Genomic DNA, 24,969 nt, shown 5'->3' on the forward strand with positions numbered 1-24,969 from the left:
GCCCAGCCTGTAATTAGGAGAACCCAGGGTTAATATCAAAGGAAAGCAACAGTGGCTGCACAGTGTGTGTGTGTGGATGCACAGTGCCAGAGGAGTGGAGCTGCCTTAACCCCCCCCTGTCCGCTCCTCTCCTCCTCTCCCCGGAGGGGCATGTATCTGTGGGGCCCCATGGGGCCCCATCCTGTCCCGACACCCCACCTAAGAAGCAAGAATGGGTGTGATGGGTGAGCTTGCAATACACACCGATACAGACACTCCAGCCTCAGGCCTTCCTCTTTTCGGCTATGAACCACTCTAAACCCGGCAGGTTCCAAGTATAACTGCTCCAGGCCAGAGGGTGCCGCACAGCTCTCTCTCTCTCTCTCCCCTCTCTCTCTCTCTCCACAATGACATGGTTCACAGGACACAAATAGACGGTGAGAAAGAGAGAGAAAAGAGAGACAAAGAGCGAGGGTGACAGAGATAGAAAGAGAGGTGGAAGGAGAGAGAGAGAGAGGGCGAGAGAGAGAGAGAGTGAGAAAGAGGGAGAGAGAGAGTGACAGAGAGAGAAAGAGAGATGGAGGGAGAGAGAGAGAGGGCGAGAGAGAGAGAGAGAGGGCAGTGTAGGAATGTGTCTCTAGTCTGGGCTCCATGTCTGACTCTAGTTGCAGCGGCACAGCCTTCGCCGTGTAAATCAAGCCACACGTGATTATGAGGGATTGTGGGCGGAGCCATCGGCACGTCACAATGCATTAGATCAGATGCCTCAGGAGAGCAGAGCAGGAGCGGGTGGAGACAGACGGGCGTAGCACGACTGTTGGAGAGACACGCCACTTTTCGTACTAGCTACAGTGTTGGATGGAGTGGAGTGGCTGTCTGTCAAACTGTTGCCGGGCCGGTAGAAGGTGGCCGGTTGCTCTGTTAATTGAAAGGAGTTCACGGATATGCACTGTACTCGCAAGGAATGGTAATGCTTGTTGCTTGTGGGTCTACGTGTGTGCGCAGAAGCCTACCTGTGCAACGGAACTTCTTTCCCTTGACCTGGCTGATGCGTTTGTTGGCCAGGCGACGGGGGTGGCTACAGCGGGCTCCGCTGGTCTCAATGGGGTTGTCAAACAGGTAGTCAGCCAGCCACTTGAGATGGCAGTCACACATGAAAGGGTTCTGAGCCAGGTGGCTGGAGGTGAGATGATCAGAGAGAGAGAGAGAAATGGCGGGGTGGACGGAGGGAGGGAGGGAGGGAGCGAACGGTAGAGACGGAGCGAGGGGGGTACGAGAGAAAGAGGGAAGGAGAGAGAGCGAGATAAATAGGGAGGGTGGGAGGGAACGAGAGAAAAAGTGAGATTGAGAGACAGAGTGGGATGACTGAAATGGCTCACAAGTGTGTGAGAAATATATCACGTACAGTTACCATCATAACATGTCATTAATGGCTCCTTTATATACATGAGAAAATGTCTTTGTATGGATGACAAATATTTGCACGTGTCTTTTATTGCATGAGAAAAATATGTGTCACGCGCTATAACACGACAAAGTAATATACTCCAGATAAGTAACACTGTGGCTTCCAGCGGCCTGAAATAATTGTCAAATGAACAGAAAAACTACCTTCCAAAATAGACATCTCTCTGATATTATCCAACGTCATATATCTTGGTTTTCTCTGAAATATAAGCTGAAGAGAAACCCTGTGTGTGTGTGTGTGTATGTATGTGTGTGTGTGCGCAGACTACCATGCTAAGGCTGGGATTCAACATCTATGGCTGCGTGCAGGTCGTTAATTTGCGCTGGGTTGAATCCTGTCAGTGTTGATACTCACAGTGTCCTGATAGAGTGGGGTTTGTGTGTGTGGCTACTCACAGTGTCCTGATAGAGGGGGGGGGGTGACTACTCAGTGTCCTGATAGACCGGGGTGTGTGTGAATTCTCAGTGTCCTGATAGAGCGGGGGGGTGACTATACTCAGTGTCCTGATAGAGCGGGGTGTGTGTGTGTGACTTCTCAGTGTCCTGATAGAGCGGGGCGTGTGTGTGTGACTTCTCAGTGTCCTGATAGAGCGGGGCGTGTGTGTGTGACTTCTCAGTGTCCTGATAGAGCGGGGTTTGTGTGTGTGACTTCTCAGTGTCCTGATAGAGCGGGGTTTGTGTGTGTGACTTCTCAGTGTCCTGATAGAGCGGGGCGTGTGTGTGTGAATTCTCAGTGTCCTGATAGAGCGGGGTGTGTGTGTGAATTCTCAGTGTCCTGATAGAGCGGGGTTTGTGTGTGTGACTTCTCAGTGTCCTGATAGAGCGGGGCGTGTGTGTGTGAATTCTCAGTGTCCTGATAGAGCGGGGTGTGTGTGTGTGAATTCTCAGTGTCCTGATAGAGCGGGGTTTGTGTGTGTGACTTCTCAGTGTCCTGATAGAGCGGGGCGTGTGTGTGTGAATTCTCAGTGTCCTGATAGAGCGGGGTGTGTGTGTGTCCGTGCCGAAGGCGGGGTGTGGGGCTCCAGTGTCCTGATAGAGCGGGGCGTGTGTGTGTGAACTTCTCAGTGTCCTGATAGAGCGGGGCGTGTGTGTGTGACTTCTCAGTGTCCTGATAGAGCGGGGCGTGTGTGTGTGACTTCTCAGTGTCCTGATAGAGCGGGGTTTGTGTGTGTGACTTCTCAGTGTCCTGATAGAGCGGGGCGTGTGTGTGTGACTTCTCAGTGTCCTGATAGAGCGGGCATGTGTGTTTGGCTACTCACAGTGTCCAGATAGAGCGGGGCGTGTGTGTGTGAATTCTCAGTGTCCTGATAGAGCGGGGCGTGTGTGTGTGACTTCTCAGTGTCCTGATAGAGCGGGGCTACTCACAGAGTCTTGATGGAGCGGAGCGGGGCGAACAGGCCCTTGCTGATGGTCTGCAGCTTGTTGTCGTACAGAGACAGCAGGTTGAGGCTCTGCAGGTCCTGGAAGGTGTTCACCCTCAGACAGTTGATCTTGTTGGCGTTCAGTAGCCTGAAGGAAAGAGACAAACATGACGGCACCCAATTCCCTTTACATTGCACTTAGTAGGGAGGCATTTGGGACGAAAACAAAACAGGTCACAGATCCACATGCGGTGTCAGGACCTAATGTTACACCTGTCGTAGGGGATCCAGGCAGTGGATTATTAAGGCTTGGGTGGCTTGTGTCTCAGAGGTCAGACGGAGGGTGCATCCCAAATGGCACCCTATGCACTACCTTTGACCAGGGCCCATGGGGAGAGCTCATAGGGCTCTGGTCAAAAGTAGTGCACTATGAAGGGAATATGGTGCCATTTGGGATGCAGCCTGAGGGACACAGCACTGATCTGGGACAGAAGTGTGCTGCTCACTCCTCTCTGGTCAGTACCACATTATCCCAGTAACCACAACAACTCCCTTTTCCCTAGGACACAGATACACTGTCAGAGACACATTCATTCCTAAAGCCATAGCCACCATTATTTCATTGGTTTAACTTTAACCGTCAGAGCATAAGAAAGAAGCAGTGACTGGTTAGTGACTCTTATTTTAGAACAGATAGTAGCCTGGTAGAGAGACCATAAGGAGACCAGGAAGTCTAGGGCAGGGTTGGACATAGCCATATAATTAGAATTGCATTGACTTGAATGGGGATGTCCTTTCTAGTATTTATATTTCTATGTGCAGAGCTATGCCGCTGTCCTTCCCTCCATGCTGTCCATTAGCTAATGTAGCCAAGTTGCTAGGTGGCAGCCTTGGTTGTGTCAGCTCTACTGTGGCATTTCTACCATAACTAGCTCGCCTAGTAACCTCTGCACATCTCCTCCCCCCCTCCATTCCTCTCTCTCCCTCCCTCTATATCTCTCTTTCTCTCTTTCTCCTTTTTTTTCTCCCTCTCAGCCTGCCTGACATTTGACTAACGTTGAGCAGCATTTGTTCAATTATTGAGAGGCATTCTAATGAGGGTTTGTCGCAGAGCAAACACACGCATCGTTAGGCTGCTGCTCACAGGGAGAACTAATTACATTTGGGAGGGATTTTAAACCCAACTGGAAAAGAGCAGTGATGAAAGAATGAAAGAAAAACAGTGCAGATTTTCCATGGATTTTTCCCATGTTTCTATTCAAAATTCAAACTAACTTGTTAAAGAACAGGCCTATCCCAACGTAGTAGATCATTTACATCATTAGCGTCGATGACAAGAAAGACAGGGTGAATCGCTGAGCCATACCAGTCAGTGTGCCGTACTGCTAGTGTGTGTGTGTGTGTGTGTGTGTGTGTCTGTGTGTGGGTAATACGCTGATGTGCACTTTACTGGAGAGACTCTACTGATTCGAGAGACTTTACTGATTCGCTGACATACCAGTAAGAGAGAGGCGAGACCCCAAGCATCCTGCATATCTCCATAATTCATTCCCCCGCCATCTTCTAAATCATTACAGTGTGTGTGTGTGTGTGTGTCTGCGTGTGTGTTTCAACAAGCACCAGCAGTCAGCAGCATTAAAGAGCAGCAGATTTCCTTAAATTAGACCATTAAACACAGTCATTATGTTTGAGCTATGTTTCCATGTCTACATCAATATAACTAGGTGTGAGAGATCTGCTTTGTAATCAGGTCCAATTTAAATGCTAATGATGTTGCATGAGGCGCTCCCTCTCCGGCCCAAATGGTCCGTTTCAGACTCTAAAAGGGTTTCGAGGTTCGACACTCTCGGCTTCCTTGTGCTCGACTTGGCTTTATGAACTATTGCTATTGCTCTTCCACGGCGATCTGTATCGTAACCCTCTGCCAGAGTGAACTAGCTTGTGCCACACAGGCACAAACACACTAGGAACGCATGCACGTACATGCATAGGATGTGCAACAACAAAAAAGGCTTAGAAGGAACATGAGCTGAAAATATAGGAACAAGCCGACAGGGTGGAAAATAAGGTACACAAACACAGAGTTGTGGTCGTTACAACCAATTCATAGAGCTTCAGTACAGTATAGTACAGTATAGCATAGTATAGGACAGTACACATGTGTACTTACAGTAGCTGAAGAGAGACAAGCCCATCAAACAGGCCCTTAGGAATCTCAGCTATCTTGTTCCCGTACAGGACCCTGTAGAGACACATACATTCATACTAGAGACACATACATTTATACTGAACAAAAATATGAGTGTCATTTATAAAGTGGTGGTCACATGTTTCGTGAGCCGAAATAAAAGATCCCAGAAATGTTCCATACACACAAAAAGCTTATTTTTCTCAAATTTTGTGAACAAATGTCTGTACATTGCTGTTAGTGAGCATCTCTCCGTTGCCAAGATAATCCATCCACCTGACAGGTGTGGCATATCAAGAAGCTGATTCAACAGCATGATCATCACACAGGTGCACCTTGTGCTCGGGATAATAAAAGGCCACTCTAAAATGGGCAGTTTTGTCACACAACACAATGCCACAGATGTCCCAAGTTTTGAGGGATCGTGCAATCAGCATGCTGACTGCAGGAATGTCCACCAGAGCTGTTGCCAGAGAATTGAATGTTCATTTTTCTACCATAAGCTGCCTCCAATTTCGTTTTAGAGAATTTGGCAGTACGTCCAACTGACCTCACAACCGCAGACCAGGATCCTCACATCTGGCTTCTTCACCTGCGGGATCGTCTGAGACCAGTAACCCGGGCGGCTGATGAAATTGTGGGTTTGTACAACCAAATAATTTCTTCACAAACTGTCAGAAACCGTCTCAGGAAAGCTCATCTGCATGCTTGTCGTCCTCACCAGGGTCTTGACCTGACTGCAGTTCGGCATCGTAACCGACTTCAGTCTGCAAATGCTCACCTTTGATGGCCACCGGCACGCTGGAGAAGTGTGCTCTTCATGGATGAATCCCGGTTTAAACTGTACCGGGCAGATGGCAGACAACATGTATGGCGTCGTGTGGGCAAGCGGTTTGCTGATGTCAACGTTGTGAACAGAGTGCACCATGGTGACGGAGAGGTTATGGTATGGGCAGGCATAAGCTATGGACAACGAAAACAATAGCATTTTATCAATGGCAATTTGAATGCACATAGATTGTAGTGCCATTCATCCGCCGCCATCACCTCATGTTTCAGCATGATAATGCACGGCCCCATGTTACAAGGATCTGTACACAGTTCCTGGAAGCTGAAAGTGTCCCAGTTTTTCCATGGCCTGCATGTCACCCATTGAGCATATTTGGGATGCTCTGGATCGATGTGTACGACAGCATGTGCCAGTTCCCGCCAATATCCAGCAACTTCGCACAGCCATTGAAGAGGAGTGGGACAACATTCCAAGGCCACAATCAACAGCCTGATCAACTCAATGTGAAGCAGATGTGTCAAACTGCATGACGGAAAATGGTGGTCACCCCAGATACTGACTGGTTTTCTGATCCACGCCGCTACCTTTTTAAAAAAAAGGTATCTGTGACCAACAGATGTATATCTGAACCCTCAGTCATGTGAAATCCATGGATTTGGGACTAATGCATTTATTTCAATTGACTGATTTCCTTATATGAACTGTAACTCAGTAAAATCTTTGAAATTGTTGCATGTTGCGTTTTTATTTTTGTTCAGTGTAGATTTACTTACTGTGTGTGTGTTTGTATAATACATGTGTACTGTACTATCAGGTTTCCCCCTTCATTCCCATTCCCAGCCTGACAGTACATGACATGCACATAATTTAATGACACCCTGAGCAAATGAATCTTCAGTCTCTTTCAGCCTGGCGCTGTGATTGGCACCAGGCCGTGCCTCCAGACGAAGAGGCCGTGTCCCAAATGACACCCTACTCCCTATGCGGTGCACTGTTTTTGTAGGGCACCACGCAGGGAATAGGGTGCCATTTGGGACGCGCCCACAGACAGAGGAAGATGAATTCCCTGTCGTGTCTGCTGATTGGCTGGATTAATATGCATGGGCCCGAGTGTCTGCCGTCGGCTGGTGTCTCTGTCACATCGACACAGTGATTTAAATGGAAGCGTCCGTTGTGTCCCCGCCGTCGCAGATGCCAAGCCGCTGTGTTGTACTGTGTTAGATGCTCAGCCCTAATTTGCTTTCCCCTGCTCCACCTGGCTGTCCTGCCATCTTAGAGTCAGCTGTCAAGGAGAAGCGCCATGCCGCACGCCACCGGACTTTAATTATCTTGTTTGCAATTACCGGACGCCGGCAAGACCGAAGAAGTCTTTCATTATTTCTCCACTGTTGTCGCGCGCGTGTGTGTGTGTGTGTGTTTGTATTAAGATGCAGGTGGGTTTCACTTACAGTGAAGTCAGGGAGCGTAAGCCAGTGAAGGCATCGGCGGCGATATCAGAGATTTGATTCTTGCTCAGGTCGCTGGAAGAACATTGGCGAGAGAGAGACAGAAAGGCAGAGATTGGATTGGATGCATGAGCAAAGACATTGTGATGGAAAAGGACAATTGTCCCAGAAATGTCTAACAAAATGCATGGCTGAATACATTAAAAAGGGCAACAGGAGGAGCTTGTGTGTGTGTGTGTGTGTGTGTGTGTGTGTGTGTGTGTGTGTGTGTGTGTGTGTGTGTGTGTGTGTGTGTGTGTGTGTGTGTGTGTGTGTGTGTGTGTGTGTGTGTGTGTGTGTGTGTGTGTGTGTGTGTGTGTGTGTGTGTGTGCGTGAGAGAGAGAGAGTGGCAAGGGCATGTCAGTCTTCCTGCCACCGCTGTCCCGTATGCATTATTGAACAGCAGTGTGTGTAGTTGGAGCTTAACGTGCAGAGAATGCTGGACACCGTTCATGTGTATGTATGTGGGTCTATGTCTCGCTCTGTCTGCATGTTAGATACAGTTTCAAGCCTTTGTCCTTTCTAAAATAAAGGAGGTGGAGAGCGTTATCCCAAAACGCTCCCTGGTTTGACAGACTCACATCCTCTTGAGTTTCTTGTATGGAGAGAAGGCTCCAGCAGGAATGTTCTTGATCAGGTTCTGCTCCAGACGACTGAAGGGAGGGGGGCGTGGGGGGGGGGCAGAGAGAGAGAATAGCAGCAGGTTACTTTAGGGGTAAATATACATTCTCAACTATCCTGGGCTCACAGTTACATATACAGACGGAATTTTATGGCAGAAAGTGTGTGTGTGTTTGTGTGGGTCTGTATGTGTCTGTCTGTGTGTGTGGTGTGTGTATGTGTGTTAATGTCCATGGCCTCTTCCTCTTCCTCCTCCTCTTCCTCCTGGCCCAGTGGGCTGTGTTGTCCGAGAGATGGAGGATGGAGGTGTGCTGCTGTGGTGGTGTGTGGCTCTGGGGAGGGGCTGGGTGGCAGTACAATGGACAGACAGGGATCCAGAGTCACAGAGCTACTGGGCCAGGGTCATCCGTCTCACTGAGTGATGGGACGTACTGCAGCATCCAGGCCCTCCTCTCCCCCTCCACACCCTCCACTCCATCTCCCAGTCCCATTCCAACCTCTCCCCCTGCCTTACTACATCACCATCCATCCTGTCTTGCTGGCCTGGGTCCTAGTGAGGAAGGAACTCGGGAGACTTGTAAGTGTGTGTGTGTGTGTGTGTGTGTGTGTGTGTGTGTGTGTGTGTGTGTGTGTGTGTGTGTGTGTGTGTGTGTGTGTGTGTGTGTCCAAGTGGGTCCTAGCGAGGAAAGGACTCTGGAGGAGGATAAGCACACTGAGCAGTGTCCAAGCCCAAAACCCCTATCTCCCAGAGTAGGATTGCAAAGGGAGGGTATATTACTGGAAACGTTCCAAGTTTACCAGTAAACTACCAGAATTTTGGTAACTTTCAAGGACTATATGGAATTTTATCAGATGACATCTAGGTGCCTTTTTGGGTACTTCAGATTATCCCACTGGGCACACACTGGTTGAATCAACGTTGTTTCCATGTCATTTCAATGAAATTACGTTGCACCATTGTGAAATAGACGTTGAATTGACGTCTGTTGTGCCCTGTGGGAGGTGTCTGTAATTATCTCTGGCCCTCTGTGTGGCCTTATCACATGTAAAATATATCGAATGATGATTTTAAAATGCAAAATAGAATGACAAAGCTGAAAAGCATTATCCTAAATAGAAACCATCAACTTCGTGAATGCCATTGATGTTTAATATGAGGGTTTGAGCATGAAATATCCTTACATTTAAAAACTTTATTTTATTTTATTTATTTGTTTATTTATTTGACTATATCCAACATGTCTTTGTTGTAAATGTTTTCGGGGTAAAATGGTGGCAGTTGTGAAAAAAGACCATAGTTGGAAGGGTTGCAGAGTTAATTGAAAATAATACAATTGTTAATTAGATGCTTTTTTCATTATTTAGGCTATTTTCTCTTGAACCATATAGTCTATCCACTAGAAACTCATGGACAATATGGAAACAGATATAAAAAATGTATACTAATAGTGGCAATCTATGGTAACTTTGGTAATTTCTACTTGAATAACTTGTAAAAATGTATTCATATATAGTATTATACTATACTGCATACTGCATACATTTTTTACAAGTCATTCAAGTAGAAATGACCAAAGTTACCATAGATTTCCATAGATTACCTGTTAATTACCAACATTACCGAAGATTCTGGTAACTTTGCTATATTACCGGTAGCTTTGCAACCCTAACCCAGAGTAATTGTATATATCTATATTTCAACAGGAACAAGAACATTTTCTAGAAAGACATACATTGTAGAGCTCTGCTCTGAGGGATCTTTTTCCTCTGATTCCTAAACTACAGATTGAGTGGAGGTTGTTTTGGCTGTTGTTCCTGTGCGGTGGATGTAACAGTAATTCTAACCTGGCAGAGGAACGTGAAAACAATTTTCAGAGAAATGACCCCAGTAAAGCCCTGACAATACATCATTTCATTAGTAGAATATTGTTTCTGGCTCAGGTAAGCGCTGGAGTAATGTATCCTACATTAACGTATCCATTTGTTATGCAAAGGTTACACACTATTGGCATAACAACAGCGGCGTAGAAGCTGTACATATCAGAAAAATGTTCCTGTTCTTCATTGCAAACAAAAGTCGGAGCAATCGATATGTATATCAAATAACCTGACTGAGAATATATGGACGCGCTCTACAGCGGAAATCCAATCAGCCTGTGGCATGGCAAGACGCAGTGGACACACGCGAGCGCAGACACACACGCGCACACACACACAGACCCAAATAAGGGCGGTCGGTTCATAGAAAAGCTGTACTTTATCTCAGTAAGTGAAGCCCCTAACCAGGCCACGTGGGGTGCAGAGAAATGTCTGAGCCGCTTTGCAGGGCTGCCCACTGCTCCAGACACATATCCCTGAGCTGAGACAGGCAGAGAGAAGATACAGAGGTGAAGGGGTACACCTATGTGTCTGACTGAGTGCAGGGGCCTCCGCTGTGCTGGAGATGAAGCCCAGCGTCCTTGAACAGTTCTAATTAGGTCTGATTTGGCCCCTCATTGTTCGGGGGATAATTGTGTGGGGCTGCTCTGTTGGCTTTAGTGCAGCGGTTCTCAAAGTGGGTCCGCGGAGGTACTGCAGGGGTTCTCCCCCCGCGGAGGTACTGCAGGGGTTCTCCCCCCGCGGAGGTACTGCAGGGGTTCTCCCCCCGCGGAGGTACTGCAGGGGTTCTCCCCCCGCGGAGGTACTGCAGGGGTTCGCGACCAGATCTCTTTCTTTTTTTTTAAATGAATATTACCAACGACAGATTACATGACTATTGGCCATGGGATCCATGGAATAAGTTAAAAGTGTGTAATACAATTCAATGTGATATTATTCTTCTACAATGCATGTTCTTAACCCTGGGCAACATGGGCCTGGGCAGCTCACAGGGATATCGGTATCCACAGTACTCCACCAATTATAATTTCTTCAACTCAATACTATTCCCCCCCCCATTTTTTATATATATCGTTTTACACAAATGCACTGTAATTTAAGCTTTAAAACGGCCAAGATTTTCTCTTCCCGCATGGCAAAATTTGTAGAATTACAGGATATTAGCTTTAAAGCTGGTCACAACAAAATATATTTCTGCCTCATGGGAAAATGAGCTTGAAAAGTGCACATTTTCCTCTCCGATGCAAAGAGGCAGGATTTTTTTATGTTCCTCCCCTGGGCCCGAGACTTGGTTCGTCCAGCCATGTACTGCAGACGTCATAGTAAAACTCCTTGTAGGCTATTGCTATTCCACTCAAGTTGTGTTCTGATTATGAGGGGGTCCCTGATGAATTTGCTAACACAAAAGGGTTCCCCGGCCCCAAAAGGTTTGAGAACCCATGCTTTAGTGGACTAACCACCATCCAGCCAGTCAGCCAGCAATCCAGCCAGTCAGCCAGCAATCCAGCCAGTCAGCCCAGAGGGTAGAAGAGGATGAATGTGCCTCAGTCTCAGTACAGAACAGAGCCACCATGCACCTGAACAAGCAGCAGTAATGAGCCTGTTAACTGATGTTGCTAATTGAGTTTGTTCCATTACTGGAGCAGAGGTAAGAAATAAACACACAGGACGTTTTGTACAATGTTAACCACACAATGTTCTGAGTGTAGGCTTCCTTCAATGAAGGGAGGCAGAGAGGGATACACATTAGTAAAAGTGGTAGTGACTTGTTAAAAAGCTATTACACTCACATCTCTACGATGCCCTCGGGCAGGTTGGCAGGGATCTCAGTCAGACCCTTGTGACGACAATCCACAATGTTGTTGTTACAGGTGCAGGAGATCGGACATACTGATGCCTGGGGAATACAGGTACGAGGCTCTGCCTGAGCCGGGCCTGAGAGAAAGAGAGAGAGAGAAAGAGAGAGGGGGGTGGGCAAGAGAGAGAGAGAGTGATATAGAGGGGGGTTGGGGGAGAGAGAAAGAGAGAGAGAGATGGAAAGAAAGAGAAAGAGAGAGAGAGAGAGAGATATGGAGGGAGAGGATAGAGTGAGGGAGAGCAGATTACGCACACTTTAATACAAAATTGAATAAAAAGCTTAGTTAAAACCCCATGTGTCATTTTGAATCAGCTTAGTAAAGCTCTAGAATAAGGAACATAAATCAAAAATAAAGGGCAGGAGATACAAGTCAATGACATAAAATAGCTGTGTATTGCTGGCTGTAATAAAGCAGGGATAATCACCAGCACAGGGTATGCCTCTATCCATCTTTCTCTCCCTCCCTATCTTCCCTCTCTCTTTGTCTCTCTCTCTCCCTCCTTCTCTCTCTCTCTCTCTCTCTCTCCTTCTCTCTCTCTCTCTCTCTCTCTCTCTCTCTCTCCATCTCTGCTGTGTTATTGTCTTTATTTGCAGGTTAATTACGGGGCTGCCTCTAAGGCGGAGGACTGTATTTCTGCTGCGGCTGCCTGCTGGAGATTCATCAGCTGATTAATGGCTGCAGGGAGGGGGTGGGAGCTGTTCATTAGGCCCAACCGTGAACCCTTTTACCAATTACATCCTGGAGTCAATTAAAACAGGACCACCAACCGATTCCACTGATTCATTGGCTTTTCACTCCGCACTATAAAAGACCCTGTTCCTTTGGAGATAACACGAGTAGTTCTTGTGCTGTTTTTAGTACAGTGTGTTGTCATGGTGATTTAGTTTAGTGCATACCTGTGCAGGTGAAGTCTTTCTTCTGGACATCAGGGATGTTGAGGCCCCTCATGCTGGCGGGGGCCATGCACTGGGTGAAGGGGGCCAGGCCATGCCTCTGCCGCAGCCAGTCGGACAGCCAGGACAGGTGGCAGTCGCAGTGCAGATTGTTAGAGTGCAGACGCCTGCAAAGGGAGGAGCGGAGAGAGAGGGAACAGCAGTGGTCAGTGCAGGTTGTTGGCTGCAGAGGGTGGAGCGGAGAGAGAGGGAACAGCAGTGGTCAGTGCAGGTTGTTGGCTGCAGAGGGTGGGAGGAGAGAGAGACACAGTAGAGGGCCAGTGGCATAACATAACGTGTTAGAAAAATGACCACATCTAAGGCTGAGTAGAAGAATCCACTCACCGCAATATATGCTCCCAAATGTGTTTAGCGTGACAATGAAATTGACATTTTTCTTAGGTCTGAGGCTGCCCAGCAGATCAAAAACATTTGGAGTTCTCATTTACTCATGGCAGCCCTGCTGTGTTTATGACTCTGTGACTCCTCCGTCCTTGACAGAGATGCTGTGGTTGTCATATCCAAGAGCCGGCGCATAAAAGCGACTAATGTGAATCCATCTGCAGACGCAAGAATGGGCCCTTTCTCTCAGCCAACACCTTCATTTCGTCAAGGTCTCCCTCAACAATATGGCAGCTCTCCAGAAGAGAACAGGACACACAGGGGCTAAATCACTGAAAGGAGAGGAAACAGAGGGATCGGGGGGGGGGGGGCTTGGCGGTAGGAGGAAGAGTCATGTCAGCAAATCAAAAAGTGACTTTATCCTTTTCAAAAAGTCTGGCAAATGAAATACGGGTGCGATCCGGTTAGGGGACAGGAATTGCTCATTGAGGATAACAGCGTGGGGCTGTAGTTTTAATGGAGCTCTTCCCATTATATATCCCAGTTTATAGCCACCCGTTGTTCCGGATTAATTACACACGAGTGGGATTAGAGAGATGGAGGGATGGAGAGATGAGCTACACACTGAGACGGAGCATAGGGCTCATACACCACCGCTCGGTCGGTCGGCTGTGTGTCGGTGTGTGTGTGTGTGAGTGTGGGAGTGAGGTGAGCTAGGTGTTCATCTTCAGAACCTGCACAAAAGGGCACCTCAGCTCACCCAGTGATCCACACAGACACACACTGTGAAAATGACTAGAGTAACTACCCCTTTCGCAGTAGGAGCCCTCACTCTCTATTTGTCCCGTTATTGAACGGTAACTCACCATGGGGTGATATCATTTGATCTAATTGAATGGCTGCTGGACAAAGCTGGTAAAAAGAGAGTGGGGGAGAGAAACAGAAAGAGAGAGAGAGAAACAGAGCGAGAGAGAGAGAGGGCAGAGGGGAGGTTAGCTAAGCTATTTCATCAGAAACCTGGAGCCACCCACCTTTCCACCCCCCCCCCCCCCATCCCTCCTAAATGGATTACAGACATCTCTAAACATTTGATTTAATAAGTTGTTTTTACAAGCAGCAAATTCAATACAGAGATCTCAGGGATATTAGAGCCAGAAAATGCAGTACAAAGGAACTGGGAGCCAGGGACGTAGGGGCGGGTGGGGTAGGGGGAAGCAGGGGGAGCCTCGGCTCAGATAATTCAATACTGGCCAGGGAGCAGAAGGCCGGCCATCCCAGCGTCAGCAAATTCAATTCTGAGGAGGCGAGGAGGAGGCGAGGGGATAGGGATGGGGAGACTGCTGAGCCATGGGGCTTGTAGCAGAGCGGACAGCTCTAAGCTCCAGACCTCAGGCCCCCGAGGAGCCCAGGCAGCAGGCAGGAAAAGAGATGATTACTGGGGAGTCTGGAGTCTGGAGGCTGGGGTCTGGAGGGGAGGACACCGCAGGGTCACAGGGTCACAAACATTGCGGGTCTGAGATGGGTCCCGAGCGTCACAGGCTGTCTGTATGTCTGTCTGTCTGCTGCGGACACCCCCTTACTATTTATGCTCCCCTTGGATCGTGCAGCAGTGGAACACTCACACCGCATGGTAATAATAACCAAAGTATCCCAGAGCCCACTGCTTAATAACCAAGGTCAGCCGCAGAAGAGAAACATCCCGGCAAGGTAGAGCACTATGCAATTATTTGTATTGATTGTGGTTGGGGAGATAATGTGAGTGAAATGGGTACAGTGACAAAGTCATGCACAACACAGATCTCAGGGGACAGAGACAGATACAAAGTCTGCACCCTCAGACCCCCCAGGGGTTTCTAGGTAAACAACCCCAGTGAGCTGGCATGCCATCGCCCTGGCGACCGGAGACGCCCCTCCCCCCACCCGCCCAATCACTCATCAGAGTTGCCCCAGGGTTGATCCAGGGTTTGAACACAACAATGTCTTTGACCCAGGGTTTTTATAGGGAGTCAGAACTCGTGAACTTAAAGAAGCCGTGCCTTGTTGAGGTAACGGGGCTCGAACGATTATAAGCATGAAACAACGGAGAGATAACCACTCATTGTGGAATAATAATCTTCTGAGATGGATCCTGTTTCCACTCAGCCTCTTGCTGGTATTTCACAATGGCTGCATCCCAAATGGCACCCTATTCCCTACACAGTGCACTACGTTCGACGATGGCCATAGGGCCCTGGTCGAAAGTTGTGCACTGTATAGGGAATGAGGTAGCATTTGGGACACACCCAATGGTATCCTCGTCATATACTCACAGAGTCCGCAGCTTGGGCATGTGGTTGAAGCTGGACAGAGGGATGAGGGTGATGTTGTTGTTGTTGAGGGTGCTGCAAGAGAAGGCGAGAGAGACCGACAGTACATTTAGAAACAATAGCCACAAACCACACAAGACAGTCATTGGGTTTCACAAGTAGAGAAAAAGTCATAGGAGTAAGAAAGTAACACACTGATCTAAAGAAATGAACAAAAAGAAAACACAAGTAATGGACAACGAGCCGCCTACAGTCTAAACAGACTATAGCTACTTAAATATGATCCCCAAGTAGAGACAACGATTACCAGCTGCCTCTAATTGGGAATCATACAAAACACCAACATAGAAAATATAAACTAGAACACAACATAGAAATTATAAACTAGAATACCCCCTAGTCACGCCCTGACCTACTACACCATATAGAAACAAGGGCTCTCTATGGTCAGGGCGTGACAGTGTATCCAGAGGTGATATACAGAGCATTCGGAAAGTATTCAGACCCATTCCCTTTTCCGCAGTTTGTTGACGTTACGGCCTTATTATAAAATGGATTAAATGAATTGTTTTCCTCATCAATCTGCACACAACACCCCATAATGACAAAGTGAAAACAGTTTTTTTCCCGAAAATTGTTCAAATTTATTACAAATAAAAGTATTCACACCCTTTGCCATGAGAGTTGAAATTGAGCTCAGGTGCAACCTGTGTCCATTGATCACCCTTGAGATGTTTCTACAACTTGATTGGAGTCCACCTGTGGTAAATTAAATGGATTGGACATGATTTGGAAAAGTACACACCTGTCTATATAAGGTCCCGCAGTTGACAGTGCATGCCAGAGCAAAAACCTAGCCATGAGGTCAAAGGAATTGTCTGTAGAGCTCCGAGACAGGATTTTGTCGAGGCACAGATCTGGGGAAAGGTACCAAAAAAGTTCTGCAGCATTGAAGGTCCGTTTGGAACCACCAAGACTCTTCCTAGAGCTGGCCGCCCAGCCAAACTGAGTAATCGGGGGAGAAGGGCCTTGGTCAGGGAGGTGACCAAGAATCTGGTCACTCTGACAGAGCTCCAGAGTTTCTCTATGGAGATGGGAGAACCTTCCAGAAGGACAACCATCTCTGCAGCACTCCACCAATCAGGCCTTTAAGGTAGAGTGGCAAGACAGAAGCCACTCCTCAGTAAAATGCACATGACAGCCCGCTTGGAGTTTGCCAAAAAGCACCTAAAGACAAGATTCTCTGCTCTGCCAAGCGTCATATGTGAAGGTAACCTGGCACCATCCCTACGGTGAAGCATGGTGGTAGCAGCATCATGCTGTGGGGATGTTCTTCAGTGGCAGGGACTGGGAGACTAGTCAGGATCGAGGGAAAGATGAACGGAGCTAAGTACAGAGAGATCCTTGATGAAAACCTGCTCCAGAGCGTTCAGGACCTCAGAGTGGGGTGAAGGTTCACCTTTCAACAGGACAATAACCCTAAGCACACAGCCAAGACAACGCAGGAGTGGCTTCGGGAGAAGTCTCTGAATGTCCTCCGCATCCAACCTGTCAAAGCTTGAGAGGATCTGCAGAGAAGAATGGGAGAAACTCCCAAATACAGGTGTGCCAAGCTTGTAGCGTCATACCCAAGAAGACTCGAGGCTGCAATCGCTGTCTAACGTGCTTCAAAAAAGGATTGAGTAAAGGGTTTGAATAGTTATGTAAATGTAATATTTCAGTATTTTTTTATTTGATAAATTTGCAAAAAAATCTAAAAAACAGTTTTTGCTTTGAAAATTGTATTCTAAAACGTAATCAATTTTAGAATAAAGCTGTAAACGTAACAAAATGTGGAAATAGTGAAGGGGTCTGAATACTTTCCAAATGCACTGTAGCTAAGTAGCAGAAGCAGTGGTACCCTTCTCACTCACCCAGAAGGGGTGTATTCATTAGCAAACAAGTGTTTCTACTGGACAAATTCAGGTAGGTCCCTGCCCATTTGGTTCCTATTGAATACACCCAGGTGCAACAGGTTTGTTTGAACAACACAAAGATGCTTGTCAGAGTACTGGATGATGCCTGTTGTTCACAGCATACTGTTCATCCATACCTCATCCCTTGCCTGCCTGTCTGCTTGTGCTGTGGGCCATAGGATGCTGCTGGTGCTGGCGTGTCCACAACAGCGTGTAATAAGCTTTAGCACAACGATGATATTATCAGCAGCAGCAGCATGCGGACGGACGGAGGGAAAGAGGGAGGCGGCAGTAATTCCCTTTCTCTCCATCCAGCAACAGTAACTGTGAATAGTACTACTTAGCAGACTTAATCTTGTAATCTAGCCATCCCACCCCTCCGTCACTAGATAACCCCCTCCACCTCCACCCATCCCCTCTGCACCACCTCCCTGGGAAGTGTAAATGTGCACCTGCGATTTCTAAATGTGGGACTTTAATGGGTCCGGATCGGCTCGGTAGCTCGAAACAGAAAGTGCTGAATCCTGCCGACGAGACGACGGTAAAGGGCGGAGCAGGAGGCTTGTTTTACAGCGTCTTAGTGTACTATTACTGGTAATAAGGGGTTTAAGCGGGACTAGAGAGAATGCCGATCGCAGCAGATCCTCAGAGGGGAGTGGACAAGAGACTGACCTGCTGGTTTTTACAGTTCATGCATGTTTTAAGGAAAGCGGTGGGAGCACCAGGCAGCGGCCACTGCTGTGACGCCATGTTGATACCTGCCATGTATTAACTCTCACTGTAACAGGCTGATTCAAACCCGTAAAGGAGAGAGGAGGAAGACGGATATGACTACAACACAGCGTGGTTCAACATATCTGTGTTCAGATTTCTGATTCGACCAGTGGAAAACTCCCATCAAGGCAACAGCAAAGCTCGCAAAAAAACTAGGGTTGCATGAAAAAAAGTGAAGGGAAAAAAATCCCCTAAAATAAAATACTTGTGGAATTTTAAATGATGTTTTCATATTTATTTTGGAAGCAATCAGCAGGGGGAACACTTTATTAAGAACGAGGGGGGAAAAGGCAACAAAATGGCATGGAAAATGATTGTTATTCCACAATTAAATTATATATACGGGGCGGAATCACCCTTGTCATTGCTGACCAAATTGGCACTTCTAGTGAGGAGAGTAACTCCATCCCACTTGTCAAGGCCACTGTGGCTCTGAGGCTCATCTGGCTTAGAACTACTGCTGGGTTTTTGCCACAGTGGAGGGAAGGAGGGAAGGAAGGAGAGAGAGGGAGGGAATGAGCGGAGAGAGAGAGAGAGAGAGAGTAGGAGAGAGAAAAAGGGAATGAGAGAGGAGGAAAGACAGAGAGAGGAAAGAGCATGGGTCGGGGATGGGTCTGGCTGGGACTAAGGGAGCAACGCCCTGGTTAAACCCTGTAATATTGAACCATCAACAGGGGGAAATGGCCTCTGCCCAGGAAGAACACTCACTTATCTCTCCCGTTCCCCTCCCTCCCCGGCCCAGAGAGAGATTTTCCAAGGAGCTGGCTGTCGTGATAACGAGGAACCAGAAACCACTCAAGAGTTAGTGGCCAACCTTTTTCAGCTACATCCATATTTCAACATGGTCGTTTTTAACACAGTCCGGTCCTAGAGGGCATTTAGCCATACGATTCGCAATTGATCCGATTTACTGGGGGCCCTGTGCAATTTGTCCCGATTACAGTAATCACACAGACATGACAGAACTTCTCCAGTATGTCGACTACACGAGAGGCAGTATCTCAATTACGCATAACAGCTCTTTCAAGGTCTTTGTCTGCCTAGTTAAAATCCACTAACCTGCAAATCTAATATTGGAACATTAGAAAATGACCTAATGGCAAAATATGATGAATTCCTAAATCTGTTGGAGCTGACATTAGCCTCTCAGGCATGTCTGTCTGTCACAGGGGGGGACATGTAATCTGTTGTGCAGTGTAATGTAGTGCTGTATAGGGCCTCTCTCTCTGTCCCCAGCCAGGGAGGCAGTGATGGAGCTGGGTCTTTACCAGCAGCTCATGAGGTTGATGCTATCGCATGTTGTCCACAGGGCCTGCGGAGTCTGATCACTGCCCCGGCCGTTAATCCCTCTTTCTCCCTGCTCTCTCTCTCTTTCAATCTCTCTCCTTCTCTCCCTCTCTCTCACACTCTCTCCCCTCAGCCCGCTCTCTCTCGCCCCTCTGCTTCCTCTTCCTCTCTCCCCCTCTATCCCCGTCGTCCTCCCCCCCCCCCCTCCTCTCTCTCTCTTTTTCCTCCCCACTCCGTCCTTCTCTCACTCTTTCCGGCTGCAACCGTTGGGGACCGCCGCTGTTCCTGATACCTCTCTATCCTTCTCCCCTCCAATAACAGCCATGTTCTACTGACACACTCTCCCTCTCCCTCTCCCTCTCCCTCTCTCCCACTCCGTATCTCTTTTATTTCTGCTTTTAACGTTTCCTTATTTCCCCCCGCCTTGATTCTGCACAGCGTGAATTAGCGTGAGTTATTTATTTCCTGATTGAACCACTACTGAACTAATGATTCTTAATGAAAGCAGGGAATGCTAGCTGAGTAAATACAATGCTCCAGGAAGACAATGGCGTCTATGTGTCTCTATTATAAAGCCTCTAGGCTTTAATGGGATCAATAGAGTATCCTGAATTATAACTTGTTGTGTAGTGGAACAACGTTACTTTATGATTTTCTTCAGAGCTCTATCGATGTCCTGGTCAATAGGATTATTCTGCTATTAACCGATCCCATTACTTCTCCTTAAAACAGAGACAGGCTCTGTCCGAGGTACGGGTTCTCAGATATTTTTGCCCAGTACAATTTCTTTCTTCGCTCTCTGCAATGCTAAGAAAGCTTTCCCACAGTCGCAAAAAGGCCTACTTTGGGGTCTCGAGTGCTCTCTGCCTCTCTCCAGACCCTCATTAAGGCTTTTTGGAGAGGGCCCCTGGATACTTCACTTTTTTTTTAAAGGACGCAGAGAGAGGGGCTGGGGCTGCAGTGGCTGGTGGGTAAGACAGGGCTGGAGCGGAGCAGTGGGAGGGAGGGTAGGGCTGGGATGGACAGGAGGAGTGCATACGGCTCAGTGGAGCTGACTCAGTTACAGAAGCTCACAGAGGCTTGAAATCAGGGGCCGGAGAGACACGCAATGCGACATGACGGTGTCATCATCAGCAGCACACTGCTCTGCCATGGTGTGTGTGTGTGTGCATGTGCGTGTGTGAGCGCATGTGTGGCTGTGGGTGTGGGAATGTGACAGAGAGTGTATTTCAGGAGGTAGGTGAGGAGATTTTGCCCCAACCTCTTTGACTGTTCTCTCGGCGGGCACATTAGAGTGGCACATTGTAATATCTGAGGGGGCGAGAGGTGAAGTTTCCCACGGGTTCTGCTCCTGGCCATTTCTCCCTCACAATGAGTGTGTGTGTGTGGGGGGTGGGGGTTGATTTAAGAGTCTGGTTCCTTCCCAGGAACGACCAGAGTGAATTCCCTCTCTCTCTTCATCTTCATCATCTCACTAAGCCTCCCTAAAGACACCGTGAGAGTGTGTGTTTGTGTGCGTGTGAGTGTGAGTAGAGGGTCTGCTTTAAAGAATCCTTGAGTGTTTGAACCAGGCAATCTGCATGTTCCGTCTGTGTGTGTGTGTGTGTGTGTGTGTGTGTGTGTGTGTGTGTGTGTGTGTGTGTGTGTGTGTGTGTGTGTGTGTGTGTGTGTGTGTGTGTGTGTGTGTGTGTGTGTGTGTGTGTGTGTGTGTGTGTGTGTGTGTGTGTCTCCTCTTCCGGAGTCCCATAATTGTCTCAGATGCCTTCCCTCCCTGTGAGAAGTGACATTTCCACCATGTTGCCATGGAACTCTGGAACAATTCACCTCCACTAACACAACAGCCAATGGCACGGCGGCAGCAGCGTTGGAGGCAGCGGGTTGAGAAGTGTCGAGGCAGCGGTGGAGTTTACAGAACAAGCCTGGAGCTTTGGGGCCTTGATGTCAAAACAAATGAGCAGAGTGCCTCCAGATGAGGCCTCATTTCATTACGGCCATCGTAACTCATCCACCACTTGTTGCGGCGTGGCGGAATCCGACCCGAAAGGGATGGAAATGTTTGCCTTTGTTTTGCTTAGCGTGGAGGGTTCAGGGAAAGCACAAAGGCGCAATCAGATGTCGTTGAACTCGCAGATGATAAACATAGCAATAACGTGAGCTGCAGCTCAAAACGCTGTCCACGTGGTTTGTGTCTAAGTGAGGGCTTATGAGAGACAAAAGAAAACAGTGAGGCGCTTGGGCATTGGGACATTATCTTATCCAATAGAGACATGCTTTATGGATCTGGAAAATGTCATCTGCAACGGAGAGTAGGGCGGAGGGAGGAAGAGAGAGGAGGGTGGAGGGCGGAGGAGGAGAGAGGAGGGAAGACAAGAGAGGGGGATGAGAAAAAGAGAGGAGGATTCAGCTTTTGGTTCTGTAGATGGAGGGCACTCAGTATTAGCCAGTCACATACTGCAGCAGGAGGCACATGTAGGACGGACAGACAGACAGACAGAGAGAGAGACATGAGTGCCGAGCCATTGATGAGGCCATTACAGTTTAAATGAGGACAGATTGAATCTAAGCTGTTCCCATCCCTTTTTGTCCTGGCGTACAGGAGCGAGTGATTAATTGTGCATTGGGTTGGCTCTGCTGGGACACGGTGGGGTCGTTCCTCTCTCTCCTCCTCTCTCCTTCTGCTCCCTACCGCCACTGCGCTGCTTTGGCGCAGTCACACCACCCAGAGATATCGTAAGGGGCCACGTCTGGTGGCAAGGCAATTTCCTGTGCTTGAAAGTGCTGTTTGCGAGCTAATGACAGCCCCCCCTCTCATTCGTCAACCCCCCCCCCCCTTCTCTCCCTCTCACTTACCCTCTCTCTCTCTTACTCTCTCGCTCTCCATCTCTATCTCCATCTCTCTTTCTCTGCCTGCTATCTGACTCATAAAGACTATTCTATTGGCTGAAGGCAACCTTTCAATCAGACCATACTGAGGTAAAGACTGATTTGTCCTTTGGGAGGCACACTGGTGTTGGGGATTATAAATGCATGGAATATCTGATTCACACAGAAGACTCAGCCCCTGACAGTCTCTTCTCTCTCTCTCTATCCCTCTATCCATCTACCCCTCTCTCTCTCTCTCTCTCTCTCTCTCTCGCTCTTTATACTCAATCTCTCTGTCTCCCTCTCTACCCCTCTCTCGCTCTCTCTCTCCATCTCTCTCTCGCTGGGTTATGTGCTCCTCAGTGAGCTACAACTGGGCCTCCGTCTCTCTAGCCACAGAAAGGCATTAATCAAGAGGAATCATCAGCAGTGTTTATGACATAGAAGTGAGGTCAGAGAGGATACAGACCGAGGGGCAAGGAGACTGAGGCTAGGTCAGGTCACATCAATTCCCTGGAAACGTCAACGATCGCCTGGCCAAGGTACAGCTGACTGACTTAAATACCAGGTAAAGGCCAGCCAAACCAAAAGCACTGAATAGCAAAAACATAATATTTTTGACCCGGTCCCTGTATATAAAAAAATATTTTTCTGAACCAATGCCTTTAGGTTTCGATCAAACACCCACGCGTCTCGCCCTAGACGGCTCTGGAACCAAAATGCAGCCACAGAAATGCGATAGTTTCTTGTGATCACCACAGCTCGGAGCAAATGAGCCGCACTGCATATAACGTAACAGTACTACTCCGCCTCACCCGCTAACACTCTCACCATACAGCATCCCTTCAGTCTGGTTCTCCACAGTCACATCACAACCAGGTCCAACAATGCACTTTCAACAGTTCAAATAAACGACACCGAGTCAACTCCAACGGCAGTAGGCAACAAGGCAGGGGTGGAGGGGTGGTGGGGGTGGGTGTCCCCCCTGGTTGGTGTATTTTGGCGAGCCTTGGGTCTTCGTGTGAGAGAGGTGCTTACCACTCACCAGCGGGTCCAAAACATCATTCAAGTCTACTCATATTAAAGAGGGCATCTGTAACCTCAAAATAAAAGAACAGCAAAAATTACAGTAATAGAAGAGAATGCAGTATCAAACAAGCCTGGTGAATCAGTGTTGACATAAAGTGAGGGGAGTCTATGTCCCCATTCAGATGGTTATGAACTAACTAAATCACTCTAGCTGGAACACGGAGGTCCCTGTCAAAAAAGTCAGGGAAATGCAGAGGGCACAGATTGACAAATGACAGTGTTTGGCAGGGCGGAAGGAGATGGAGGAGGGGGGAGGTCGTTTGTGGTAATGTGAAAACTTGGTCCCTCCCTCTTCTTATCAATGCGTGATGAGGTGAAAGTCACCTTGAGATACCTAGCATGGAAATGTCTCAGCGGCACTTCCATTCCTCATAAAAAAATTACAGAGCCCGGTAGGTCGGCACAAAAAAAAAAAAGAGAGTAGCGTTCATTGAGAGCCAGAATTTTCTGTACAAAAAGTGGTCATTAAATATGCAGCGGCCCCTCTGCTCTGGAGAGTGCAGCAGGAGAGGGGAAGATGGAAGATGGCCAGGCACCACACTGGTAAGAACATAGGGGTTTCCAAACACGACCTGCGGGCAAGTCTGAAACGCTCTTTGGCTTTTCAAAGAGCATATCAGACTTGTATAGATTTGTAACGGCTAAAGGACCGATTTAACAAATGATGTAAACGTTATAACCAAGAAAATAATGTACAAATAACATGTCTGACAGTTTAATTTCTAAAATATTGTAAGTCATATTTTTTATCATAATAGTTTTCACAAGTATAATCAAATTTGACTCTCTCAGTTAAGACATTATAAGCCATATTCACCACCAGTTAATTGAGGGTAATATTTGCTGGACCAGTGTTCTAATACAATGCTAGTATTTTGATTGTTAACAATCCAATAAAATGTGTGGTTTTACACAATTAATTAACAATTAATTTGCCTTGTGAAACTTACATTGGACAAGTATCTTCAAGGACATCTTGACATGAAAGCTGCATTTATTCAAATCAAATGTCCTAAGAGCAGAAACCGTCCAGTGAATAATCATCAAAGAATCAGTGGCACATTAGCCTGTCCATCCCCTCCACCCATCCACCCAGCTGTATGTTGGCCCACCATGCAGTGTGCTCTCCTGGCTCCAGCCCTTTTCTCCATCTCATTGAGATGCAAGGCATGCCCAATATAAGAAAATGTCCGAGATAGCTTTGAAGTCATTAGTTCAGTCATTAGCACATTTATGTTAAATCCAAATTACAATTCATCACCAGAAAGAGCCAATCATTTATTTTGTGTTGCTTGGCAGGCGTTAAACTGTATTCAGTCATTCGAAGTCACAGAGCTGCACTCATTATGGAGGCCTATTTAGTCCTCCACTAAATCAGCTCTTATTCATTAGCAACTTGGGGGAATGCTTAACATCTAACACAAAGCTGACGTGATTGTGTAAGGAATTATTCTCGGGAGAAATAGGCAGGGTCTTTTGTGTTGGTTGTTTTCTATGATCAGAGAGATTTCTCAGCCACCCATGCATCAATAAGAATGAGGTCTTTGAAATGACTTGTTTATATCTAAAGTCAGATGATGCTCTTTAAAAAAAAAAAAAAAGTTTAACGATCATTGTGAGTGGAAACATCACATGTGTCGACCACCCCAATTTCTGTTTTTTAAGAGGGGTAATTGGACACAATGTTTTCTTGAGATCAAACTACAAAGGAGCACCTATAAAACTGTCATTTTTCTTGACAGCTTCAATAAACTCATCTGACTGTGAGTGTAAATTCATTTCATCAACCAGTTTC

At 47.4% G+C, this 24,969-nt stretch overlaps 1 protein-coding gene across 3 annotated transcripts in view; it reads right to left on the minus strand.

Annotated features, from left to right (window-relative positions):
• Window positions 1-24,969, minus strand: part of LOC139574083 (slit homolog 3 protein-like) — a 195,694-nt gene that overhangs the window by 44,722 nt on the left and 126,003 nt on the right. For all 3 annotated transcript variants that reach the window (XM_071398247.1, XM_071398249.1, XM_071398250.1), the window contains 8 exons: window positions 15,211-15,282; window positions 12,524-12,687; window positions 11,559-11,703; window positions 7,851-7,922; window positions 7,234-7,305; window positions 4,978-5,049; window positions 2,812-2,955; window positions 993-1,156 (listed from right to left, as the gene is read on the minus strand). In XM_071398247.1, coding sequence (XP_071254348.1) covers window positions 993-1,156; window positions 2,812-2,955; window positions 4,978-5,049; window positions 7,234-7,305; window positions 7,851-7,922; window positions 11,559-11,703; window positions 12,524-12,687; window positions 15,211-15,282 — 905 coding nt within the window. The remainder of the gene's footprint in view (window positions 1-992; window positions 1,157-2,811; window positions 2,956-4,977; window positions 5,050-7,233; window positions 7,306-7,850; window positions 7,923-11,558; window positions 11,704-12,523; window positions 12,688-15,210; window positions 15,283-24,969) is intronic.

Source organism: Salvelinus alpinus, chromosome 4 (assembly GCF_045679555.1).
Source record: "Salvelinus alpinus chromosome 4, SLU_Salpinus.1, whole genome shotgun sequence".
Classification (NCBI taxonomy): Eukaryota; Metazoa; Chordata; class Actinopteri; order Salmoniformes; family Salmonidae; genus Salvelinus; species Salvelinus alpinus.